Source organism: Rousettus aegyptiacus, unplaced genomic scaffold (assembly GCF_014176215.1).
Source record: "Rousettus aegyptiacus isolate mRouAeg1 unplaced genomic scaffold, mRouAeg1.p scaffold_m13_p_18, whole genome shotgun sequence".
Taxonomy (NCBI): domain Eukaryota; kingdom Metazoa; phylum Chordata; class Mammalia; order Chiroptera; family Pteropodidae; genus Rousettus; species Rousettus aegyptiacus.
The window spans coordinates 22003999-22018019 of record NW_023416293.1 but is presented as its reverse complement, the minus strand read 5'-3'; the positions used below and the strand labels follow the sequence as shown (position 1 = coordinate 22018019).

Sequence of the window (14021 nt, the reverse complement as noted above, 5' to 3'; positions counted from 1 at the left end):
CCTGATTGGTCAAAAGGAGCCAATCTTATTTTTTCAGTTAAAATGCAAATGAGGATATAACTGCACAACTCTGATTGGACAGGGAAAGTCTCAGGCCTTTGGTTGAAATAAGATGCTAGAAACTTATAAGGGTCGCTCAGACAGCAGGAACAGTTCAGGAGGCAGCCAGCTCTCTGCAGCTTTTCCCTGAAGCTCAGAGAGAATGAGAGCCTCTGTTTAGCAATGACTACAAGATTCTGTTTATAAATTTTAATCCAGTTAGTCACCAGGAGTTTTTTTTTTTTTTTTTTTAACAGGCATATTCATTCTCTGGGTCGACAAATGGAAAAATGCCTATGCCAGATTTCACACTTTCCTGAAAAATCCTGATCCAACTACTGACCTACTATATAAATCACAGGCCTGTCTTTAATATGTACTGACCTAAACTAAGATATACAAGATTTCTACTATTTAGGAAGAGAAGGGGAGAAGATAAAAGATCTGCTATTATTACTGTCTTCAAAATCTTTATAAAGTAGATAAATAAATCCTTACTAGATAAAAAATACTTTCGCAATGACTTATGGTGGCTTAACACTAGCTTTGATTCCTACAGCTATTTTTCATGTATAACGTAAGCCTTGTTCGATAATGGAAGCATTTGTTTGCTTCTCCTTTTAATGCAGCTTCTTTTGGTACCTGAGGAGGTCTCCCCTCAGAAGAACATCAATTGCACATCCTTGTGTGTGGTGTCAAATTGTTATAAGTACCCTGTTGCTTATAAATTGTTTTTATATTAATTTTATTCTTCTGTGATCTGCCTCTTGTTTCTTTCTTTGAGAACATTAACAAACTTTTTAGCTTGGTGGAGCATGGAAAGTATTTCTCGCACATTTACTCTTTAATGACAATTCAGTTCTCCTGGGAAGACAGTCTCTTCTGACACACATATACTAAACATTTCTCAGTAATTTTTCATGGTGGCAGGCAAGCATGGGAGAAATGGTGCAGTTGGCAACAACCATGATAAATGTTTCCAACCTGAGGCCATAAATGTTCACTGTACCTCCTTTAAATCCCTTCACTGTGCTGATGCTACAGGAATGTGCTGTGGCTAGTAATATTATAGTTTATGTAGAAGATTTTCAGATTTGGCCTGTGTATGGTCATACAAGGTAGACACATTTCAGTGGTAGCAAATGTTGATTGTTGCTATAAGTATCTGCTAAGAGCCTTAGTTATTACTAAAGCTGGGTTATGACTTGAAATGATGCATGAACAGTAATGACATTTGATGATTTTGACATAGTAGCTTGAGAGGGACATTACTTTTCCTCTCTGTTGCCAATGATTGCCACAAGTAAAATTTAACTAGGCAATAAATTTATTAAAGGAATAGTCAATTATTTCAATAAGGATATAAAACTCCTATCACGCTTTCCTTCACTAAACTTATTTAGGAATTTGAATGATTCTAGATGGCATCTCATGTATTTGGCTCTGTATTTTTTTGTTTACTCATATATTTGCCAATTTTTGCTTACGTACTCAAGATTTTCAAATCCCTGAAGAGCTGTTCATCCCTTAGACATGAACTTTAGATTACTCTTGTGTATGTGGCCACCACTTTGCAAATTCCCTTCATCCCTTGACATTTAAAGATATTCCGGTTGTTTATTGTACCTGGGGAAAAGAGATCTGTGAGGCTGTAGGATGTGTTTGTAGACCATAGAAAGTATATTTCTTGAAGAGATACTGTATAGACCACCCATAAACTCTTGAATGTGTAATGTTCAAAAGAATATTTTAAATTGTCCTTTAAATGATGTAGAAATTTCTAAGTCCCCAGTCCAACATAGAAAAGGCTATTTCACTCATACCTAACATACAGATTTTTTTTTTTGCTTTTTCCAAATAAAGAGAACCTAACCATCACATGGCTGCTTGTCAAGTCAAAAATGTAAATAAATAATTACAGGCTAATGTGATTAGTGCTAGGATAGAATTCTATGGAAATAGCAGGATAGTTGCTGAAGAGGTAAGAATTATTTGATCTTGGGAGAGCTGGGATGATTATCATAGTGTGGCAGTGTTTGGGGTTATTCTTAAATGGTAGACAGTAATATGCTTGAGAGAAGAGATGAGAGGATATTCCTACAAGATGGAGCAGTTTGATCAAAGTCATAGATGTGAAAACTATAATGTATTTTGGATGAGGAATTCTGTGGCTGAAATGTAGTACATAGGGGAATTGGATTTGGGTCAGTGGTTAAGACTGACAGGGATGGATATGGTCGTATCTCTGTAGAGTTGTAGTGAAACTAGAGAGAAAGAAATCTGTTTCTGAGATTTTTTTTTCAGGGCTAACCTCAGCAGAAAATTTTGCCTTAGTGGAAATGGGAGGGAGAATGGAAGGAAGCAGGCTTCTTTCTTGGGTGTTTGGACTAGATGATTGTAAGCCAAGATTGAATATTCAGAAGGACGAACAGATTTGGGGACAAAAGAACAGATGATCAATGAGCAATATTGATTTTTTTTTCCTTTGAAGCTTTTATTTTGAAATAAGTACAGAGTTACAGGACATAGCAAAAGTAGTATACAAAGACTTGTGTAGCCTTCACCTAGTTTTCCACAATGAAAACATCTTAAAAAACTATAGTATAATGTTAAAACCTGGAAAGTGACATTGATATGCTCCATAGACCTTTCTGAGGTTTTACCAGATTTCCATGCATTTCTGTGCATTTGTAATTTTATGCAATTTTCTTACATAGTGTTGATTTATATAACTCTCATCACAATCAAGATAGAGAATTGTTCCACCTCTGCAAAGATCCCACATGCTGTCTTTTTAATATTATAACATCACCCTTCCCTCTTCCTGTTCCCAATCCCTGGGAGTCACTAATCTGATTTCTTTTTCAGCAGTTTTGTCATTTTGAGAATGCTACATCAATGAAATCATATAGTATGTAACCTTTTGAGATTTTTTTTTCACTCAGTATAATTCATAGGATGTGGAAATAAAGTATAGAGAGATGACTCATAGCTTCCTGGCTGGGTGACGTGGAATCAAGATCAGTGAATGTTTGGAGGAAGAAAACAAGAGTGTAGTTTTAGACTTCTTAAAATCCAAGATGGTTCTGAGCTATTCAGGTCAAAATGGTGAGGAAGCAATTGCCTGTCTGTATACGAAGGGAAAACATGGGCTAACACTATTTTTCACATAGTGGTCAGGTAGATGCAGATCTGGTAAGGGAGACTGATAAGTGTTGGCAGAGGGGTGGGAGGAAATGCAGGAAAAGATGCTGAGTAATGTTCCATTGTATATATGTATCACATCCTCTTTAATCATCTTTCAAAGGACATTTTCATTATTTCCACATCTTGGCCACTGTGAATAATGCTGCAATGAACATCAGAGTGTGTGTACCTTTTACAGATAAATGTTTTCACATTTTGAGGGGTAGATATCCAGAAGAGATATTGCTGGGTCATATGATGATTCTATTCTTAATTTTTTGAGAAACCTCTATACTGTTTTTCATAGTGGCTGTACCAATTTACAGACATACCAGCAGTGTATGAGGGTTCATTTTCTCCCACAGAGAGGCAAAGATTTAAAGATTAGGTGCATAGTATTTTCTCTTTGTATCACTTAGAACAGGAGTCCCCAACCTGTAGGCCACAGACCAGTACAGGTCTATGGCCTGTTAGGAACCAGGCTACACAGCAGGAGGAGAATGGCAGGCGAGCTAGCGAAGCTTCATTTGTATTTGCAGCTGCTCCCTAGCGCTAGCATTACTGCCTCAGCTCCACCTCAGATCATCAGGAGTACCAATCCCTGGTGCCAAAAAGGTTGGGGACCGCTGTGTTAGAACACTGGTTCCTTGGGAGTGTTACTGTCATATTCTCTGTCTCTGTCTCTATCTCCCTCTCCCTCCCTCTTTTCCTCTATTCCTCCTTTCCTTCCTTTCTCTCTCTCTCTCTCTCTCTCTCTCTCTCTCTCTCTCTCTCTCTCTCTCTCTCTCTCTCTCACTCTCTCTCACACACACACACACACACACACACACACACACACAGAGATAACACAAACACACATTTTGTGATCAGTTTAATACAAGGATCACTGTTAAAATAAAATAGTCTTTTTGACAACATAACTTCTAAGACTATGTAGCATTCTGAGTCTTAAAAATGGATGTAGTGTTCAGCAATTCTTAATGAACCTCAGGAATCTAAGTTAGTATTCTTTGAGACATTATTTGAGAAACATTTGCTGAGCTCCATTGTATGTATGTACCACATCTTATCCAGTCATCTACCAATAGACTGTATAAGATAGGGTGCTTCCCTATCTTAGCTTTTGTAAATAATGCCGCAGTGAATATAGGGATGCACATATCTTTTCGCATTAGTGTTTTGGATTTCTTCAGATCAATAACCAGAATTGGAATTGCTAGATTGTAAGTTAGTTCTATTTTTAATTTTTTCAGCAATCTCCATACTGTTTTCCATAATGACTACACCAGTTTACAATGCCATCAACAGTTCACAAGGGCTCCTTTTCCACATCCTCTCTGATACTTGTTATTTCTAATCTTTTTTGATAATAGCCATTCTAACAGGTGTGAGTGAGATAGTATTTCATTACGGTTTTGATTTACATTTACTTGATGATTAGTGATATGAGTATCTTTTAATGTTTATTGGCCATCTGTGTCTTCTTTGGAGAAATGTCTCATTTCCTCTGCCCATTTTTTGAACAGATTGTTTATTTTTTTGTTGTTGTTATTGACTCATATGAGTTTTTAAAATATATTTTGGATATCAATCTTTTACTGGATATATTATTTGTGAATATATTCTCCCATTCAGTAGATTGTCTTTTCATTGTTTTAATGGTTTCCTTTGCTGTGCAGAAGATTTTTGGTTTTATGAAGTCTCATTTGTTTATATTTGCTTTTGTTTCCCTTGCTTCTAAAGATACTACTAAAACTAATATTAGGTACTTACTACCTGTGTTTTCTTCTAAGGGTTTCATGGTTTCAGACATCTAAGAATTTATTCCATTTTGATTTTATTTTTGTAGATGGTATAAGAGAGTAGTTCAGTTTCTTTCTTTCTCTTTCCTTCTCTTCTCTTCTCTTCTCTTCTCTTCTCTTCTCTTCTCTTCTCTTCTCTTCTCTTCTCTTCTCTTCTCTTCTCTTCTCTTCTCTTCTCTTCTCTTCTCTTCTCTTCTCTTCTCTCTCCTTTACATATATCTGTCCAATCCACCCAACATCACTTGTTGAAGAGACCATCATTTCTCCACTGTATATTCTTGCCTCCTTTATTATAGATTAATTGAACACATAAGCAAAGGTTTTATTGGTGGACTCTCTAGTCTGTTCTATTGACTTATGTGTCTCTTTTTGTGTCAATATAATATCATTTTATTTATTATAGATAGCTTTGTAGTGTAGTTTGAAATCAAGGATTGCGATATCTACAACTTTGTTCTTCCTTCTCAAGTTTGCTTTGGCTATTCATGGTCTTTTGTGATTCCACATATATTTCAGGATTATTTTTCTAGTTTTGAGAAGAATGCTATTGGTGTAATTTAGATAGGGATTGCATTGAATCTGTAGATGGCTTTGGGTAGTATGGACATTTTAATATTAATCCTTCCAATCAATGAACATGCTGTAGTATCCTTTCATTTATTTGCGTCCTCTTTAATTACTTTCTTCAATGCTTTAGAGTTTTCTGAATACAGGTCTTTTACCTCCTTGCTTAAATTTATTCCTAAGTATTTTATTCTTTTAATACAGTCATAAATAGGATTGCTTTCTTAAATTCTCTTTCTGATAGTTTATTATTGGTGTGAAAAATGCCACCAATTTCTGAATATTAATGTCGTATTCTGCTACTTTCCTGAATTCATATATCAATTCTAATAAATTTTTGGTGGGGGCTTCAGGGTTCTTCCTATGTACTGTCATGTCATCTGCAAATAATGACAGTTTTTACATCTTCCATTCCTATTTGGATGACTTTTCTTTCTTTTTGTCATGTGATTGCTGTGGCTAGGACTTCAATACCTTGTTGACTAACGCAGGGAAAGCAGACATCTCTGTCTTGTTCCTGATCTAAAAGAAAATGTTTTCAGCTTTTCGCTATTGAATATGATGTTAGCTGTGGTTTGTCATATATGATCTTCATTGTTTTGAGGTGTATCCCCTCTGTCTCCACTTTAATTAGAGTTTTTATCTTAAGTGATGTTGGATTTTTTCAGATGCTTTCCCTGTTCTCATTAATGCAATTATATGATTTTTATACTTCATTTTGTTTAGGTGGTATATCACATTAAATGATTTGTGGATATTTAAATGACCTTTTATCACAGTACTAAATCCAACTTGCTCATGATCTTTTCAATCTGTTACTAAATTTGGTTAGTTAATATTTTTTGTTCTGTATCTGTGTTTATCAGGGATATTGACCTTTATTTTCTTTTTTTGTTGTTGTTGTTGTGTCTTTATGTGATTTGGGTATCAGGGTAATGTTGTCTTCATGAAATGATTTTGGGTGTCTTCCCTTTTCTTTAATTTTTTGGAATAGTTAGAGAATGATAGAGAATGTTTGGTAAAATTCACCTGTGAAGGCATCTGGCCCGGGACATTTGTTTGTTGAGAGTTTTTCCATTACTGATTTGATTTCATTAGTAGTTATTGGTCTGTCCTGACTTTCTATTTCTTCTTGATTCAGTTTTGGATGATTTTATGTTTTTAGGAATTTATCCATTTCCTCCAGGTTGTCCAATTTGTTGGCATATAATTGTTCATACTGTTTTTCTTATAATTATTTGTGTAAGGCCAGCGCTCCCAGGTCCCTGCCCCTAGCTCCCGCCTGCTAGCCACCTGATGCCCATGGACCCATCCGCAGGTGCCAGGACTACACCCATGGCGCCGATCCGCTGCACCAATGAAATCCGTGGCGCCAAACTGCTGCACCAGTGAAAGCGCCCCACGCTATGCTTTTGCCTTTTTTGAATCTTCGCCTTCCTGGACGCGACCCTTAAAACCCTGCCCTGACCCTGCCCAGGTACGACTTCTCTGGCCCCTTTCCTCGGGGACCAGAGAACCTCACCAGGGACCACTTGCCTTTCAATAAAGGACGCCTGTTAATCATGAGTCAGACTCTGTTGAGCGGCCGAACCTTACAATTTGTAGTTCTGGGATGTTGGTTGTCATTTTCCTCTTTCGTTTTTGAGTTTATTTGGCTCTATCTCTCTTTTTTTCTTGAATTTGGCTGAAAGTTTATTAATTTTGTCTATTTTTTCAAAGAGCCCACTCTTGGTTTTCTTGATGTTTTCTATTGTTTTTTTTAGATGCCATTTTTTTTTTTTTAATTTCTGCTCTGGTATTTCTTATTTTCTTCCTTCTACTCACCTTAGGCTTTGTTTGCTGTTCTTTTCTAGTTTCTTTCGGTATAAGGTTAGATTGTGCATTTGACATTTTTCTTCTTTCTTGAGGTAGGCCTGTATTGCTATGAATTTTCTTCATTGGATCATTGTGTTTTCATTTTCATTTATCTCAAGGTAGCTTTTGATTTCTTCCTTGATCTTATTGTTTACCCATTTATTGTTCAGTAGCATGGTTTTTAGCTTCATTGTGTTTCTGTGTGTTTCATTTTTTTTTTTTTCTTAAAATTGATTTCTCATTTCATACCACTGTGACTGGAGAATTTACTTGATGATTTTAATCTTTTCTAAGTTAATGAGACTTGTTTTGTGGCATAACATGTTCCATGTGCACTTGGAAAAGGACCTAAAAATACGATAATAATTGAGAGGTCTTAGACTACTGATAAGGGTTAAAGGATCTTTGCACTTCCCACTCCAAAGAATGTCCTCAATTGCAGGCTGCACTAACATAAGTAGTCTTTCTGGAATAATAGAGTTGAGAATCAGACTCAATGGGAGGTTTGTTTCACACTTGGGAGGATGGCACTCTATTGCATGTGCCTCATTTGTAAGTCACCATAAGCATACTCAAAGAGTACCTGTGATTTTGATGAGATTCACATTCATGCCATATAAACTAAAAAAAAAAAAAAGAAAAGAAAAGAAAAGGAAAAAAGAAACAGTACAGAACACAGCATAGAACAGACCACAGAAAACATAGGAGGACAAATTTAGCTTTCTTGAACACTTGGAATAAATTTGAAATTGACCCAAGAGGCTACACCTAGAACCAATATCTGAAAGTAGAGGGCACATTTTTACTTAATATAAAGAAGTTTCTTTTGTTTTGTATTTGGACAACCTTCATTAAAGATGTAATGAACAGTTTAGGGAAACAATGAATTTCTGTCACTTGAAGTGTTTGAGTATGGTGAATGTTGAAGAGAGTTTGATCATCAGCTGGATAGGAAGGTTTTACCAAACATTAATTCCCAAAGTCTGCTCTATGGATGCCCTGGGGTTCCTACAATTTTCTCTAAGGGGGTCTACAAGGTAAAATCTATTTTCATAATAACAGTAAGATGTTATTTGCCTTTTTACAGTGCAAACATTTATACTGATGGTTCAAAAGCAGTGGTGACATTACCGTTGGGGCAATCTAAAATTTGTTATCGTCCCAGTGCTACTGAGGGGTACCTCAGACCAGATGTGCGAGATTTAGGAAAAGTAAGATTTATTGAAAGTACATTTCAAGGGAGAAATGGATTGCCCTAAAGAGGGCTGTAGTAGCCTGGAAACAAAAGGTATGATTAAAGTACACTCCAAGGGAAGGGCGGATTACAGTGAAGAGGGCTGTAACAGCATAGAACTCAGGAAGTAAACCTTATATTGTGGCCATGATGAGTGGTTATAGGAGTTATGCTAGAAGGTTGGCATATGGTCATTTTGATGGACATTTGGCTGTTATATAACGCTCTGCCTACTGCTCATGTGGTTATCCAGAATTCAATCTGTTATTAGATTCATGAATTTCCAGGCATAGGCATGATATTGTAACAATGGTATATTGAGGCTAGGTCACAGGAAGGTTAGTGTAGGACTGACTATACAAGCTCTTTGGCTAGATTAAACTGGGTATTTTATGACTTTTTACTTCTTTGTTCCTCAGGATGCCAGAGTAATTTATAACCTTAAAAATGGGTGTTTCAGGGAAGTAGGGGAAAATGTTGGTGCCTCAGTATGAATCAAGGCAGTGGCACCATACTAATTAATCATTTTAGTTCTTCATTGACCTGCACTTGAAGGAAAAAAAAAAGCCATCTTCATTTAAGAGGGTCCTTGATGAAGCAGCAAAAATCACTAATTTTATTAAAACGCAACTCCTGAGTACATGTCTTTTTAATACTCTGTGTGACAAAATGGAGAGTACACGTAAAGTGTTTAGGATACATAACAAAGTAAAACACTTTGATTAAAAGCACTGTGTGATTATTTAAGTTATGAATTAAAGCCCTTTTTTTTCATTGAACACCATTCCTATTTGGCAAACTGTGGTTATTAATACCTTGGTATTTGATATACATTTTTTTGAAAATGAATAAAGCAAACCAGCTATTTCAAGGAAAACAACTGAGTGTTGCCAATGATAAAATTCAAGCTCTAAAGCAAAAATTAGAATTTTGGAAATTTTGTAGTTTCACCATGAGCTTGGCAACTTCCTGTACTTAAAGCTTTTTCTGATAGGATAGATAAGATCTTTTAAAAATCAATTTTATTTTTAATATCATAAAAGGACATATGCCAGTATTTGGAAGTTCTGTGTAACTCAACATGAGGAAGAAGAAAGGGCTTTATGGGACATAGAGTAGCCATTAGTTCCCTCTACTAGCCACAAAGCAGCATTGTTTGAAGCCTTTATACAGTGTATTTTGGTGTGTACCTCTGTGTCCTTATCAGTATTCTTAACTTTAACATCCTTTTATAATATTACTCACATTATTCCTTTGTCAGAAAGATGTTTTTGGTCATTATTAAAGCTCATCTTTTTACTTGGCTTTAAGTGATATTATGATATAGTATTTCATTATTATAGGTGGTAACTATAAGTAAATGAGGTGGTGTTTACTCTACCAAAATTCATTGGCAAGGCCACAATAAAGTAGAGAAAGAAAGATTACTATGCAACTGAAATTTTAAAAGAAGGTTCTAAATTTGGGGGATAGCTTGGATTATTTGCATTAAACCACCTCCTTTACTTCTTAGGATTCTTTTGTTGTTTTGCATTCCAGAATCAAAATTTATCAAACCCTCAGAAGATCCACTGATCTGTCATCAAATCCCCTTCCCCTATTGAAAAGAAGCTTTCTTTGAGGAACTAGTCTTAGTTAATCCCATCAACTGAAAATCTGCTTTTCAAAACAATCGGTGAATACAAAACAGAACAGAGCTTTGGTTAGAGCAATATATACAGTTTCTAGAAATCTATCAGGTTTTATCTTCTATAGCAGTTCTTGGTTGAACTGCTTTTCCATTTAACCAAAAAATAATGTTGAAGGGATTTTAAGTTTTGAGGACTAAACTTAAGATATAGTAGTTTATTGACACTTGTTAATGCATTTAGAATATGTAGTATTTGACTGTTTTGAAATATCTTTGTGAATTATTAAAAAAGGCATGACTTCAAATAAAAAAAATCCAAATTCTCTTTAAAGAATAGACTTGTACTTCTCTAAGTATATAAAGCCTTCTGCCTTATGTTAAGCATTCAGAAGTTTAGGAAGGCACATTTTTAGCTTGGGATTATAAAGAGTTGAAAGAAGACAGGAAGAAAAGCATGGTGCCTTTTTTTTTTTCCATCAAAAACAAAGTTCAGCAGAATCAAAACATTTTATTGGTAATACGACTTAATAATTCAATTGGCTTTTTCTTTCTCTAAGAAAAAATAGCCTTAAATGATGATTGCAGAAGTTAAATAGGTACTTTTTTTTTTTCCTTTAAAAATCTTATAACAAACCTTAGGGTCAAATTACTTCCAAATTTAATTAATTGAGTCCTTAAGAAATACCACTTTAAAATGAAATTTCTGCATTTCTGGAGAGTATTATAAACAGCCAAAAATCAAGGAGGAAGACTGTATTGTTTTAAAGCATGCTTGAATAAATAAATGTTTTGCAGATTACTAATGGTCAGTAACATTATTTGGAAGATCTGTAGATGATCTGGTTTGCGTTAAAAGTATTTATACTTTAAAATGCCACATGCATTAAGTCAGCCTTTACTACAAAGAGATACTAAGGAATATGAAAATATATAATTTTGGTATATTAATATCATCATTATCGAAGAGATTCAGTTGACCAGATTTTAAAAAACAACTCGGCTTTTGATTTCCAGAGAGCACAGTCAGACGAACTGGAAAAAATCGAAAAGCATGGCCGATCCTCCAAAGACAAGGAAAACGCCAAGTCTCTGGATAAACCTGAACAGTAAGCATACCTTAGGACCTGTAGTGAGCATCCATCCAGTCAAGGGTGGGCTCTTTCCTTTGGACAATGCAGTTTCTTCCATGCATAATTGTTACAAATTATGTGAGTATAAAAACCTATTTATGTGAGTTATATTATTTCTCTTAACTTGGCTTTATGTCCTTAGGTTCCTCTATGAGCTGTCACTAATTCCCAACTTTTCAGAGCGAGTCTTTTGCATCTTGTTCCAGTCCACGTTTTCAGAAAGCATTTGCTCTATCCGTCGCAAACTGGAAGTGCTGCAGAAATTGTGTGAGGTGGGTTCTGAAGTATAGAAAGCTGAAAACTGAATTCTTATATTTAATTGTGATTCAATCATATTCATATTTCAGGAAAGTTTTATTTATTTTAATTACCCATACAATTTAAAGGATAGCAGTCCCACAGAAGAAGACATATTGAGCATCAAGGACAAAGCAAATGTTCAGGCAGGCACATGGTCTGCAGGGCAGTCTGCTAAATGTTGCCACGTCCAGCGAGTGGTAAATCCTGCCACATCCAGCATGGCCCTGGAAAATAAACCTGAGGGGGAACAGTGGGAGATTGAGAAAAGAAAGAAGATGGAAAGCTGGGGTCAGGAGGTCCACTATCCACTGATGATGGATTAGTGGCCCAGTTGTGTTTTTGCGAGCTGCATTTATACGAGAGCATACAATTGCTGGCTAAGATAAGATTAACCTCACCCAACCCACACCCTGCTATGATCCTTTGCATTTCCTTCTGCTCCTGGCTATGAGGGTACTCCCCGCCTTGAGCAACACCCCATTGTTCCCCGTCCCCCTCACCCATCAGTTCATATTTCCTCATTCTTAGGAGAGCTAGTAGAGGCAAGGCAACCCTTGGTTGACCTCACAGATTGCAAGGACCTTGTCAGCTTGCAACCGGCTCTCCACAAGATGTGGTCTTCACACATCGACCTCCAAAGACATTTGTCCCTTCTGCCTCTGCCAAAGCAAAATTTTTACTTTTCACAGTCTTCTTATACATCTAACTTCCAATTGAACACAATTTGAAGACATTTTATATACTTCATATTTGGAAGGGTCCCTCCACAAATTGTTAATCATTCCAACCAAATGATTTAGAAACAACTGTATAGCTTAATAGAAGATCAGTATTCTTCTGAAAACAAAGAATAAATGTTTGGCAGCAATTACCAACATTGACATTTAAAACAATTTGTAGTAGCACTTGTTCTGATTGTGATTAATCATTTTAAAAAGTAGCAAGTTATTAAAGGCACATTTTCAGAGGACATGACATGCAAATTCAGATTAAACGTGTTTTGGAAGAATTGAATATGAGTTTTTCAGGGATAAATCTAAATTTGGAAATTAATCTTTGTAACTGTGTTTAGGTCTTTCACAACCTATACCAATAATTCGTATTGCTCCAGAGTTAGGTACAGTTAGGATTATAGCGATGGCAATGTTTTGTAGTAATTGTCATATTGCAGTCTTATTTATTATCCTTATAATGACATCATAAAAATTGCCAAGATTGTTATCTCTCAGATTACAGAAACGCACCTGAATGCTTGCTGGTGCCGCACCTTTGGAGGCATTCCTTTCTAAGTATAACTAATAATGAGCAAAGTGAAAGTTTGCCTATAACCCAGAATTGTTAGTATAATATGAATATCTGCAACTGATTTCAGATCATGTAAACCAAACTTTACATGAGAGGGAAATTGTTCTTTTTCCTCTTTTACAGACATTAAAAAATGGCCCAGGAGTTATGCAGGTTCTGGGTTTGGTTCTTGCCTTTGGCAACTACATGAATGGTGGAAATAAGACTCGGGGACAGGCAGATGGTTTTGGGTTGGACATTCTTCCAAAGCTGAAAGATGTCAAAAGCAGTGTAAGTATTTTGTGTGAATGAATGTAGGCAAATTGAAGATTAGTCATCTTGTTTAGTAATAAGTTTAACTATGAACCAGTTGTAATAAATGTTTCTTATGTTCCAAGGTCAAAAGTTTCTTTAATTCCTGAGTTAGATAAAAGTAATCGGCATCATACATTTGTGATTTAGCGAATGTTTCCTAAAGTAAGTAATTTTGAGTTCTATGTTTAATGAATAATTGAAACAGTATTTTAAAATAAAAATCATTATGTTATCCACTCTATCTTTACCATATCTGCTAATATTTATCCTTTTGGATTTTGAGGACTAATTAATTTCTATAAATTAGATGGCATATTCATTACTTTCTTCTTTCCCTCCATGTTAAACAAAACAAGGATGAATGACAGCAGTTTATAAATAAAATAAAAATATGAAAGATTCTGTTTTTCTTCATATCACCCTCTTCTTGATACTCATATGTACGGGAATGGCTAAGCCCTTTTAGAACTCTAATTATTATTTTTTTTATCCTACTTCTGTATTTGTGTTTATTTAAAATTATAATTTAAGAAATTATGGGAGTGTCAGTAGAAATCCAAGATTAAGGAAACAACCATGATGGTCAGAGTTACTGAGCTTGTAAACTTAGAAAATAAAAGAAATCTGTTTCTCTGATAAAATCTTCACAAATTGTATGGTGAAGGAAATTATGGCTCTATTTT

General features: G+C 35.4%; 1 protein-coding gene across 6 annotated transcripts in view; it reads left to right on the top strand.

Annotated features, from left to right (window-relative positions):
- FMN2 (formin 2) overlaps positions 1-14021 on the top strand; it is a 371091-nt gene that overhangs the window by 216362 nt on the left and 140708 nt on the right. For 5 of the 6 annotated variants that reach the window (XR_004955481.1, XM_036235636.1, XM_016129861.2 and 2 more), the window contains exons 9-11: positions 11324-11415; positions 11582-11711; positions 13168-13314. Coding sequence is in view for 5 of the 6 variants with exons in the window: in XM_036235636.1 (XP_036091529.1) it covers positions 11324-11415; positions 11582-11711; positions 13168-13314 (369 nt within the window). In the remaining variant the exon portion in view is untranslated. Of the gene's footprint in view, positions 1-11323; positions 11418-11581; positions 11712-13167; positions 13315-14021 lie in introns of those variants that run through there. The other variant, XM_036235638.1, reaches the window with a different exon arrangement.